Source organism: Oreochromis niloticus, linkage group LG9 (genome assembly GCF_001858045.2).
Source record: "Oreochromis niloticus isolate F11D_XX linkage group LG9, O_niloticus_UMD_NMBU, whole genome shotgun sequence".
NCBI classification, from domain to species: domain Eukaryota; kingdom Metazoa; phylum Chordata; class Actinopteri; order Cichliformes; family Cichlidae; genus Oreochromis; species Oreochromis niloticus.
Genome location: NC_031974.2, coordinates 15,768,893 through 15,781,553, shown reverse-complemented (window position 1 = coordinate 15,781,553; position 12,661 = coordinate 15,768,893). Strand labels below are relative to the sequence as shown.

The window sequence follows — 12,661 nt, the reverse complement described above, 5'->3', positions numbered from 1 at the left end:
TTTGTTTAAATCTTTTAGATCATCCTTTTAACAGTACTTTTGTGATTTTCACATGGTTTGTCTGTAAAATGCGAAGCTCTTGTATTGCAGTGGTAATTCTATCCACTTTAATGGACTATTGTTATTATATTGAACACTTCTGCCTCCTTTTTTACGACATTAAATTAACCACAGGATGTCCTTTCTCTTCAGTTTTGCTCTCCTCTATCTTTGCCTCCTACATGTGGTACATTCCTATTTTTAACACTTTTATAATGTAGCACAAATCCTATATTAATTAGGTTTGGCAAGAAAAGCAACAGCACCTTCCAGTTAACCTAAAGATAAGGTGATTAAATATTAATATACTTAATTATTAATGATACTTATGAATGTCTTTTTCTGCATAACAGCTTTACTTTTTGAGTTTTTTCATGTCGAACCTTCTAATTACTGCTTTTTGGTGGTTAATATGAGGAATACAAACCATCCTGCTGTGGTTAGTCCATAGTCATTCTATCTTAATAACCCAAAATCTATTTTTTTAGGTGAGAAAAATTACAAGTGTTGATAGTGTTCAAATCAAGCCTAACTCTTTATATGTTCCTCATTTTAAGTCTTATTATCACTGATTCATTAGAGGGTTGATGATTCACACCTCACACAGGTTCCCAGTCCTGAAATTGCTTCCTCGTCACACTTTGTAAATTCATTATTTAACTCAACTACTTCAGTTAAGTGGGGGTTTTGTTGTTGTTGTTGTTGTTTTTTACTGGAAGTCAGTTGAGGCAGATAGTTTTTAAACCCATTTAGGGGTAGAGGGAGACATTCAGCAGTAGTAGAACTACTGCTATTATACATTGACTGTTTCCAAGATTATCACACGTTTCTATTAAAGAGTTTTTCAAGCTTCTTGAAGGCTAAGAACAAACATACTGCATATACCTGAGAGGTATTTTTGTTGCTTTTTGTCTTTTATTGATTATTTATCCATTATTTATCCTTTATCCATTATTGATAAGCAGTAATTAGGAGTTTATTGGTGGAGATCTTTGTTGATAGTCTAGTAGTTAAAGAATATGATCATGCAGAAATAGGTATTAATATGTGATTAATGATTACCAATAAAATGTGAGTGCACTACTACTGTGAGTGAAAACAAGAAACTCGATACCTGGTTTTCTATAAAGTGCTTAAAAAGTAAAAGTAAACATGTTCCTGATAAGTGCAACTGGAAATAGACAGTGCATAAATTATACTCGTGTCTGCTCACAAGCATCGCTGTTCTTTGCTATGAAGTGAGACAGATGCTTCTGCTGAAGTTGTGAAAGATATGATTTCTATTTCATTTTTGGTTTAGAAAATTATAAAAAATAAATCAAAATGTTGTTTCATGTATGTAAACCACACAGTGACACAGTGATTAGTGCTGCTGTCTCACAGCAAGAAGGTCTCGAGTTCAACTCCTCCAGCAGGCCGGGGTCTGTCTGTGTGGAGTTTACATGTTCTCGTGGGTACTCTGCCTTCCTCCCACGGTCCAAAGATATGCAGTTAATGAGGTTAGGTTAACTTGTGATTCTGAATTGCCCATAAGTGTGAATGTGTACAACGCCTCCTGCATTTAACTACTACTAACCTGAACTTACTCAGGTCATGACCTCTTGATCCCCAAAACACTGCCATTGCAGTAAAAATAAACCTGATTAGAAAAATTCTGTTTAATTCCATTTTATTAATATAGCACCTAATCACAACAACACCCGTCACAAGGTCAAGACCCTACAATAATCGAGAGAACCCCTAGCAATCAAGTGACCCCCTATGAGCAAGCATTTGGTGACAGTGGAAAGGAAAAACTCCCCTTTAACAGGAAGAAACCACTGGTAGAACCAGGCTCAGGGAGGCATGTAATCATCTAATTATAAATCCATGAGATGGATATGAGTAATTTTTTCTCTAATGGTTACGTTTTTATTTGTGAAGAAATTAATGTCATTACTAGTTATTGTTAAACCATTAAAGCCAAGCGTATCATATTTGATACATGTGTTTTTGTGAGTTTTTGAGACTTCTACATCATCTTCGTGACTTTTTTTTTACCCTCAAAAAATGATATAAATTGCATGACACATTTTTAATGACTAAATTGCAAAAATATAGCTAATGTAGCAAATGGGATACAAATTAAAACTCATATATGCAGATTAAAATTTGATATATTTTTATATATTTTGTCTAAAGGTTCAACAAACAGTCCATGATCAAAAAATAAAGATAGACTTTTTGTCAGCCTGGCTATAGTGCTGAAGAGAAACCATAGGGCTGTTATTATTTTAATCACTGATGAAAAATAAGATTTTCTAGCTTTACGCAGTTTTTTTTTCTAAAGAGCAACGATCTATATCCAGACTAAATAAAGATATTTTTTACAATTAATTATGAGTTATCTGCTTTAAGGTGGGAGTTTGGGAGTTATACCAGGGAGTCAAAATGAGATGAGCCAGAAGTGGGTACCAGTCATTAAATCATCTCTCCAAAGGGATGTATTCTGTAAGAATATTGATCCAGTGGTTCAGATGTAGTGATTTTTTTAAAGAAATGTAATTTTTAAAAATATTTGAAATGTTAATACCTAAATATTTAATACGTTAATATTTAATATGGCCAGTGTGAAGTGGGAGGGAGGGTGCTGAGCTGCAGAATCCCAGGCCTCCTCAGAAAGCGTCAGACGATTTATCCTAGTTTATTGTGTAGTTAGAGATTTTTGAGAAGTCGATAATTATATTGAAAGTTTCCTGTAATGAGTTATGTGGGTCTTGTAGATAGAGTAATAAATTGTCTGGATAGAGACTGATTTTTATCTTCTATTCCTTAAAATATATCATTTTGGCATATTGCCGCATAAATTGATCAATGAAAATGGTAAATAAAGATGGAGAGAGTAGACAACCTTGTCTGGTTCCCCGGTGAAGAGTTAAATTTGTGATGTGACCCTATTTGTGGTGATTGTTCTTTTGGGTGAAGTGCAAGTATTTTTATCCAGTCGATGAACAACTCTCCAAAACCCAGTCTGTGTAGAGTGCTGAACAGTAATGTCCAGTTAACTTTATTAGATGCCTTTTCTGCATCTGATGATACTATTTTTGATATTTTTGATATGGTGTTTAGAGGTGAGACTTACTAAGTTTTCTGGTTTTGATGAAACCGGGTCGGTCTGGATGGATTAAAACTTTTTCTATTTTAGTAGCTAGGGTTTGCTAATGGAGTCAGCACTTCTGATTTAAAGCTTTCTTTTTCAGAGTTCAGGCTGTACTGAAGAATAAAAGTGGTCATTGACTTCCAAGCTCGTTAGAACTGTGTAATATCTTTTTTTTTTTTTGCATTATATACTATATTTCCACGTAGAGTGGCACATCCCTGCACCCATTTCCTATTTTCCTTGCAAAAAATAAAGAAATGAGGGATAACTCATTACCCCTTTAGTTGGGACTATAGCCTATGCATAAGGACATGTTTAAGTAATGAACCTTACATTTTTATGGTTTACAGTATTAGGATCAGTTTTTGTTAACATAAGGAAGCTGAATGTGTACAATGTGTAAACACTGTTGATACAGACATGTACATCTTGCAAATAAGATTTTCAAAAGCCACGTCTGCCACATTCTGTCAACACTTGTCATTGTAAAAGCTGAGTACCGCCTACTTGAACTGTGAGACTGTAACATTAATAAAACTCTTTCAACACAACATGTCAGCACCAGAAGGCGCTATAAAAAGCTAACAGTGCTAAAATTAGAATGAGTCATATGTTCCTCTCTTGTCTTGTTTGGGGTGATAAAGCTCATCGTGGTCCGCTGTGATTGTTCAGATCTCTCTTTCCAAGCAGGAGATATTAAACAGTATGAAGCCAAGGAAGCTCCTGTTTGCTGACCCTTCTAATCAAACAAGAGCATATTTTCTTTTACTGTAACTTCGTTCGCTACTTACAGTATATAAAATATAATATGTGCTATCTGAATACTGGAAACTGGATTTAACGATTGTTTGCTACAATAAAATCTGGACCAAAAGAAAACAATAATTTTAAACAGTTTACAGTTGAACATAAAATACGGACAGTAAAGAATTAAATGACTGTTCAGGGTAGCAAATTTATTAATATTCCACCGTGTTTATGACAGGAAGGAGCTTCAAAGGTCTTGTCAGTCATGCATCGTGAATGGTGGGAAATGTTCTGATCCATGCTCTGATCCGAGTGATAGTAATTATGAAAGCAGATATATCTTGGTAGCATCAATATTAATATTGAGTCAATATTATTAAGAGGCAATCAAAGCTTAATGAGTAATTGGGAAGTTATAGGGACGACTGTGGTTCATTTTAACATAACTTAACACATCACAGGATCTTCTTCACTTAACTTAATTGTAATCTTAACTGTTAAAGGTCAGAAAGGCAGGTGATCCACTATTAAACCCCTCAAAAGCAAACAGGAATACAGTAAAACATTTGCTTAAAGTATGATTGAACAACATTAAAAATAATGACAATGACACGTCTGCATTTGTGTTATGATTTCTTCTGCTTTTGACTTTTTGTGCCAATCTACCAGCAGTTTATGCTTATAATCACTGGGGCCCCTAATATGATACAGTGCACTGTCTTTTCATAGCCACTGGGGCGCAGTGCTCACCAAGAACAAGAAGGAAACTCGGCTCCAGGAGGTATTTTCAGATTAAATGGGGGTTTTTGCTATAAATTTTAAGTATTCATTGTGTTATTTTTGCACTAAGCCCACCGTCACATGACGTCAAGAGCATCGACTGGTCTGAATCACCCAATACAGATTCAACACATGTTTCTGATTCCTCTGCGGACAGCGGACACAGCTGACTCTAAATGAATAGTGCCCAAACGGTAAAAGTAGTCTCAATGAGAAGAAAACCACAAATCTCTTATAGAGTTGCACATTTAAGGGATTTTAACACTTCAGCAACTTTACATTTCACAGAAAATTATTCTAAATTTTTAATTCTCTGACAGCTGTAGCCACTTTTAAATTTTCAGATCAAGACTTTACCTAAAAAAGTAATGTTTTTGTATTCAAAATTCAGATACTGTTGTAGATTCGCTCTCTTTATGTTACACGTTTCTCATTCATTGAATACAGCATATCAGAAAGACATTTTTTGTGTATGTTTGTCAGATGATCTCATTAAAATAACCCTTAAAGCCTTAAATAAATAAAAGGATAACATGTGTGACCACAAAAGGAACAGTTTGAATAAAGCAGAGCAGAACTCTGTATTTTCTCCTTTCCTGCCTCATTATCTTCTGACCTTTTGGAGTGTCTTTTCCTCTGGGCTGAGAACCACTCAACCAAATTCCTTTACACACAGTAGCTCCACGCTGACAAGCTTCAACAGTATGGTGTTGCATCCATATTGTTGGTTTGTAATTATATTTTTTAAGTGGAGAATATAAGCAGTTTTTTCTCTCTCCACAATCAGGTTTTTCACTTATGACTTAAACAATTTCAAGTAACTGTATCAAGCAAAGCCAAAGCTCTGCTTCAACAATGTGACTCTGACTCAAATGCTTATTAAAATGTCTGATATTGTGAGTGCAAAGTGAAATAAGTAAAGAGTTAAGCATTATTTTCTGTGCAGTTAGGTAGCTTTCTCAATAGTCGTGAAGCCATATTTCAGCACCGGATAGCTCCCAAAGACAATAGTTAATGTAACATGTATAAAAAGTGCTCATAGTACAAAGTTTTGCTGATCAGTGAAACCTCAAATTGTCATTAAAGGTCACTGAATTGTAAGTTTTCAGATACCCCGTGTCTTTGCACCAGTGGTTTATTTGTGGTTGAGGAAACTTCCAAATGATTATCTGTAATATGTGTTAAATAACCCCTTTTAGAAAGTTTATGAGTAAAAATAAGAAACACTGTCACAAAAATCTATCTATTTATCTATCTATCTATCTATCTATAGAAATGTGCTATTATTCTGTAGAGGTCAGATTGTGGGGCAAAAAGCTAAAATTATGAGTACAAACCAAAACGTCCATCCAGTATGGATCCTTCAGCAAGTTCACGTCAGGCTCTGAACAATACTTAGATATGTGGTTGTGTAACTGAGCCTCATCTCCTCTGCAGAGGCGGACATTTGAAAAACAGGAAGGAAAAACGATTAGCACATAGCAGCTTTTTAAGTCCTTGAAACATCTCTTTGTTGCCTCTGGAGAAACGATCCATTTTTTCTAGAAGAAAGCATGACTGTCATATTTCAGCACCCCAACGCAAACTTCAGCACTGGACAGCTCCCCACCACCTCTACTAGGCCCGTCATGTGATCCTATTTATGGCATGACGTCAAATATTGACATTAATTCACTGTTTAATGAATTATAATGTTTGAATTCAAACTCCGTTCTTTTTTTATGGCATGGCTTGGGGGGGGTCTTTCATTGACGCGAAAGAGGGATGTACTCTAATGGGACTGGTGAGGTGGATGGGGGGGATGACGCAGCCGCCCACCTCCCCCCACCACTCCCCCCCCCTTACCTACGTGACAAGTGAAAAAGGCATGCTTTCGGAATTATGCATAAAAAAACCAAAGGGAGTACAGTTCGCAGGACGCAGGAAAGTTTTCTGCAGACAAATGTTTGCCGCTTTTCTTCTCCACCGCGACCGAGTCCGCTTAGAAACTCCCCAAAACTGAGCCGCGGGTGCACAGCGGGCTACGCACACTCCGACCAAGCACAAGGGCACCGAAGAAGCTCTTCGCTGAGTAACAGAGGAAGAGAGGAGGAAGGGAGAGAGAGTGAGAGAGAGAGAGACTGAGATAGAGATCCTATCTCACTCTCCTAGTTGAGGTTTTCAGCGGATCGCGTCCAGCGTCTCGCAACTGGTAAGATGAGCCACTTTTGGGGAGTTTTTTTCTTCTTTTTTTCTTTCTTTTTATGTTGGGTAAAAGTGAGGCGAGTTTAGAGCAAAGTCCTGGTGTGTGGTTGTCTGTTTGCTTTGAAACTCAGATGTGGTGTGAAAGCAGCTAAAGTGAACCTACCTGATCGTAGAACTGTGCTGTGAGTAGATTCGTTTACCTGTTTACTGACTTGATGCCGCTTTTTTTCTTTTGCAGCAGGACAATGTCTAGTAAAGCGACTTTAGCATTATTCATCTATGGAATCATAATGCATTACAGCGTCAACAGCTCACCTGTGGGGCTTAGCTTTCCCAGTCTTAGGTATGTATGCTCTTATACGTCTTTAAGTTTCACTTTTCAATCGCTGATTTGTCGTTCATGTGCAGCTCCTGGTGGGCACCGAGCACCCGCAGGGCACAGGCTAACGAGCTTATCTGCTTTGGAGTTAGTTATGTCGGGGAGTATAATAGCCGATTGGATTACTGGATAACATCATCTGACAGCCAATCCATAGGGCTGAGAAACATTCACCAGGGAGCGGCGGTAATGAAATTTAGGCTACTGAGGCAGTGAACTACGGCGTCTCAACCTGACCTGCAGCCATTAATCCACCGGATTTATGTGATTGAATGATTAGTAGAAAATACTTTACTGGGTTTAAACAAGTTTAAATCCCAATTATTTAAGAAAATTTTGTGTGACTAATCCTTTTAATTCCAACATTTTTAAAAAATGTTGTGAAAAGAGTTCCTGAAACTCCTGATGTGTGATCTTCTTTCTGAGTAAGAATTTCATGTGAATATGCGAATAATATGCTACATGAAGTGCAGATGTGAAGATAAACTGGGAAAAACTGTCCATTCTTACTTTTATTCAGACTTGACGGCGATGTTTATGATGAGGACGGCAATTCCTTACCGTCCCTGGATTACGACAGAGATCAACTGGAGGCGAGGAGCGCTCCGTCTGTCGCTGACGACGTCTACACTTTGTACTACCCTCCGGAAAAAAGGTGACTTTCATATCGGCTACGAAAAACTCCCCCCACCCCTTCTCTCTTTCTCGCTCTCTCTCTTTCTCACTCAACGTTGCAGACATCCATGTTGAACATCTCATCGCCGTACAGTCCCTATTTATGTCCATGTATGTGTATGTTACGTGTTAATCAATGTATTGTCGAGATTTTGTAACTTCAAACACGAAGGTTTTATTTTAATCATTTTTTTTGTTTTGAAGCTTTAACAAAAACAACAACAAAAAAAATCAATCTTCTTTGAAACGATTTCCCGGGGAAAATTCATTGATTAAAGTCCTTAAACTTTAATGAAAGGATAGAGATGATGATGAATATCTTCAATTTCCAAGAAAAAAGGTGGTGGTGGTGGTGGGGGGGGAATCAGCAACGTCTCTCTGCGTCAGGATGCGCTGAATTTACCTCCCGTGAAGACTCAAAAGCTTGTTTTTCTTTAAATAAGCTAAAAAAAACAGTAATTTTGAATCAAGAGGAATATCTTGGGGAAAATTGTGCTTTTTACGGATTCACTGTAAATCACAAAGGAAATGATCTCATAGTGACTCGTAGAGTTTTTACTTAAAGGGTGGAGGGAGGTTAAAAAAAAAAGCCAGTTTTAGGCCTAAATAATCGATTTACGATGGATATTTTTTGCAGTGTAGCGACTTGACATTGTGTGGTGATTTTACTGTGTGGCTATCTATCATCCCAGAACGGAAAGACATGCAGACGGCATGTTTAATAAAGCCTACAGGAAAGCGCTGGGTCAGTTATCAGCAAGGAAATACCTTCATTCTCTGATGGCAAAACGTGTAGGGTAAGAGCTTCTTCTTGGTTGTCACCTCTTCTTTTCTTATATTAAATGTGTTCTGTCCTATGTGTGTTTTTTTTCCCCTTTGGTTTTCTTTAAAAACTCATAATTCACGCTGTTATACGTACTGTATATGTCTGTGGTCCCATTATCTCCCAGCGTGCTGCTAAATAAATCGCCCTCGCCCTCTGAATCAGCCTTTATTAATGCTATAAAAAAATCGTCAGGGGGAATACAAATGGGCACTTGATTGATTTGGGAAGTGTCATTTTCTGAGCTGGCTGCAATCTAAAGGCGCAAAGGGAAGAATTAAGCCGCACAAGTTTAAATTTATCTCCAAATGAATTATTTATGGGGACTGAATCCCAGTGGTTCCCGGTGGAAGGAGGGGTGGGGGTGTGTGGGGTGTGTGGAGGGGTTGCAGTTCCTCTATAGCCTTATGAGCAGGCCCATCACATCTCAGTGCAGGCATGAAAAATAGTGAAGGGGTGGGTCAAAAGTTAAGCAGAGGGAACATGAATCAGTGTGGAAAAAGCCTTTGTAAGATCATTCTTGTGCTCACTACCATGCTGCCTGTTTTTGTCAGAAAATCTCCAACAAATGTTTTAAACTGAGGATGCAGAGTGAGTGTATGCACAGCTCTCCTGGCTGGTGATCAAAAAGGAGAAATGTGGTTATCCAATGATTTTCCTTTTAAGGAAAAACACAAACAAAATAGATTTAGCACCACAGGCTGTACATATGGGTGGGTTGCGTAGGTGGGGTCATGTGAATGCATCATGTATCAGTGTGCTGGTAGTGAGACCCGCCTCTTGTCTCTCCCACAGCGGGGGGAAAATGTTGGATGACAGCTCAGAGCCCCTCTCCAAGCGACACTCAGATGGGATCTTCACAGACAGCTACAGCCGCTACAGAAAGCAAATGGCAGTCAAGAAATACCTGGCGGCGGTCCTTGGGAAAAGGTATAGACAGAGAATTAGAAACAAAGGACGGCGGCTGGCATATTTGTAGCATCTTCCTCCTCCTCTCCTGAAAAACAAAACAAAAACAAAAACAAAAAAAACAAAAACAAAGTGTGTGCAGCCCCAGATGAAGTCATTTTGAAATCTGACCAATCAGTCGATCGCTTTTGTGTTCTTAAACATGTATTTATGTATGAAGTAAGCCATTAAAATGAATATTTTGATAATAATATTGTTTTTTATTTTGTACTTAAAGCACTTGAGAACGCACATACAGTATCTACTTTGTGGACCAATTTTTCTTTGTTTGTTTGTTTGTTTTGTTGTTGTTGATTTAAGAAAATTTAGCCTCTATTTCTGTATTCATTGATTGACTTATTTTAGGCTAATTTATTGAGGGGACACAGTTGTCTGACGTGACTGATATGCTCCAACAGCCCTGTCTTTTAAACAATTAGCAATGAGACATGAATGTGAGGAAAATAAATAGTTTAAAAGACAATCAATGTATTGAATGCTGCTTTTTGTGACGTGACATTAAGAGTTTAGTTGTCTTTATTCACAACAGCCTTGAAGACATAGGTTTTCACCATATCCTACAAGAAATAGACTTTGATGCCCTCCCGGACGGGGATGAGTTTGAGGCTTTTTTGGGAGAATGGCTGAAACAGTTCTCTCCCGAAATCCCGGTGAGTTTCAGGCTCTTTCCTGAGGCCGTGTCCTTGCAAGGGGCTTCTTACGCCCCTCCTTTTTTTCCCTCCTCACCTTCAGCTCTCGTTTCAAACACTCAAAACTCAAACTCTTCTTCCACCTCATCTGTGCTCCTGTCTCTCTAGACTCTCACAGATTTTTACTTTTGATTAACGCATCTATCCACAAAAAAAAAAGTGTGGAGAGATGAAAAAAAAAAAGTAATTTTAGTTGGCTGGAAAACAAATGCCAATTTTGTTAAAGTAAATTTGGGAGGCTTGTCAAAATAAAAGCCTCCAAATCTGAGATGAAGACCAGAGTACTTTTGAGGTTTTTCTTGCCCTTTTTCTTCCTCAGTGTTTACAAAGTGAGCACACACACACACATACACATACACACACACACACACCTTTGACTCATGTAAAGTGCCAATCTTGTGTTTTCTGGATTCTGTGTTTTGGAAACCTCTTATTCTGCTAAAGGTTTTCTCACGCCTCTCTGCCCATATAATAAGTATCACTAACATCTCAAGCACCATCAGGCAAATTTAAAAGGAAAAAAAAAAGAAATGATACTTGTTACATGGTAACTTATTCATCAGTTTGTTCTTTGTGAGAGACATAACGAGGCAGTTTGAAGCTTTGTGTTTGAACCTTCTGGGTCTATTGTGCTTCCATTCTCTGTCATGTGAACCGATGTAAAAACTACAGTAGATTGCATGATTAAAGTAATTGCACTAGCCACCGCATCTGTGCAGACGACTCCAACTAGATGGTTTTGCTTGCTTTCTGACTACTACAAACATACACGCCTTTCATTTCTGGATGTTGTTTTGTGTTCTGTTTTCCTCACTTTTCCCTCACATTTCTACACAAAGCTGTATGTCCTTTCTGAATGTACTGGCAAGAGTTTCCCAATCTAATGTCATACTTTATGGGTTTGTTACTTAGGCAAAGGAGATTTTTGTAATCTACTGTTGACTTGTGTGTGAGAAAAAAATAACTGTGGATGATTCATTTTCTAGTATCTTTATACGGCAAAAGCCACAATGATTGATTATATTAAAAAAAAGAGAATGAGGATATGATGTAAGCAGGGTTAGAAACACACAAAGAGAACTGAAGTAAGGGAAGCAGGGGTGGGTCAAATGACAAAGAACATGCTGATTTTGAAAGGGATCAGGGCAAGTTTATACAACCAGCATGGTTAGACCAAAACCAAAGTCTTAGTGGTCCCCCGCCGCCCCTCCAATCTGCACACTTCTTACCAAATGTGTTAGGAAGGAATAACAGCAGGGTAAACGTCTCCAATTTGTGTTTACTGTATCAATCTTTCTTTAATTTTGCATTCCCCTCTAGGGTTTGTGACGCAGGAAGCAGTTTGCGGCTGTGGTGCCTTGCATCGACTTTAAAATCGCCATGAATCCTAGATGGCTATTTAGTGGCCCTACAATGCTGCACATCATCAGCTTACATTTCACCCTTTTGTTGTTGTTGCTGTTGTTTTTGTGTTACACAGATGTTTGATATAGTCTTAAGCATCATTCATCTTAGACGTCAAGCACTGTTGCTTGCGCTGCTTTCTTTTTGCACTTTGTGTTTAGAGCACTAGATGTGGATTTTTTGTGAAAATAAAGAGAAGAAGCAGTTTCCCGCACTCCATAAAACATTATATGTATGGTAATTCAAAGCGCCAATAGCCTTACAAAAATGAAATAATCTTCAAAGATATATATATATATATATTTACTGTGTGGAAAGTGAATATTAGACTACATCTTCGAATGGCCGTCTGCAAGGGTCAACTCAATAAATGTTTAAAAAAAAAAAAACGTGTTGTAAGATTTGTATGAATAAATTTTTGTAAACAACAAAAAATTTCGTCTAATCTTTGAAGCCAGTATCAACAGAACTCATAACTTTTGAGAGGACGCTAACTAGTGATGAAGCCTAAATCACCACATTCTTTCAAAGGAAAGAGACCATCCGCTCAACAGTTTTGAAGGGATGTTACGGTACATGAGAAAGGACATATAAATTAAAAGAAAAAAAAAATCTGGTTAAAGAACAATGGTGAAACATTAGCAGCATGAAATATCAAATAAACTGCACATAGCCAGATAAGACAAAATGACATCATGCAAATGAACCAAGGAGTGGAATTTTTGTCGGAATAACCAAAATAGGAAACAGACATTGCTTCTTTATCAACACGGGTTTAATTTTGTTGCAAGAAAAACCCACCGAACTGCAGAAACAAAGGAAAGCTGGTGAAA

The 12,661-nt window shown here is 37.7% G+C and overlaps 1 protein-coding gene across 4 annotated transcripts; it reads left to right on the top strand.

Moving 5' to 3' along the window:
• Positions 1-6,576: 6,576 nt before the first annotated feature.
• On the top strand, positions 6,577-12,263 carry LOC100696951 (glucagon family neuropeptides). Of its 4 annotated transcripts, XM_003439355.4 has the most exons (7): positions 6,580-6,896; positions 7,128-7,232; positions 7,789-7,923; positions 8,636-8,740; positions 9,562-9,696; positions 10,265-10,385; positions 11,745-12,263. In XM_003439355.4, the coding sequence occupies exons 2-7, from the start codon at positions 7,135-7,137 to the stop codon at positions 11,751-11,753; spliced, it is 603 nt and encodes a 200-aa protein (XP_003439403.1). In that variant the 5' UTR covers positions 6,580-6,896; positions 7,128-7,134; the 3' UTR covers positions 11,754-12,263. The 4 variants fall into 4 exon arrangements, with proteins under 4 accessions (XP_025766327.1, XP_013131922.1, XP_025766326.1 ...); XM_025910541.1 differs by having other exon boundaries at positions 6,579-6,896; positions 10,265-12,263; XM_025910542.1 differs by lacking the exon at positions 8,636-8,740 and having other exon boundaries at positions 6,577-6,896; positions 10,265-12,263.
• Positions 12,264-12,661: the final 398 nt, after the last annotated feature.

Coding starts and splice junctions, on each gene's coding strand:
- LOC100696951 (XM_025910541.1), top strand. CDS start 7,135: ATGTCTAGTAAAGCGACTTTAGCATTATTCATCTATGGAATCATAATG. Junction 7,924..8,635: donor TACTACCCTCCGGAAAAAAG/GTGACTTTCATA, acceptor CTATCATCCCAG/AACGGAAAGACATGCAGACG. Junction 8,741..9,561: donor CTGATGGCAAAACGTGTAGG/GTAAGAGCTTCT, acceptor TCTCTCCCACAG/CGGGGGGAAAATGTTGGATG.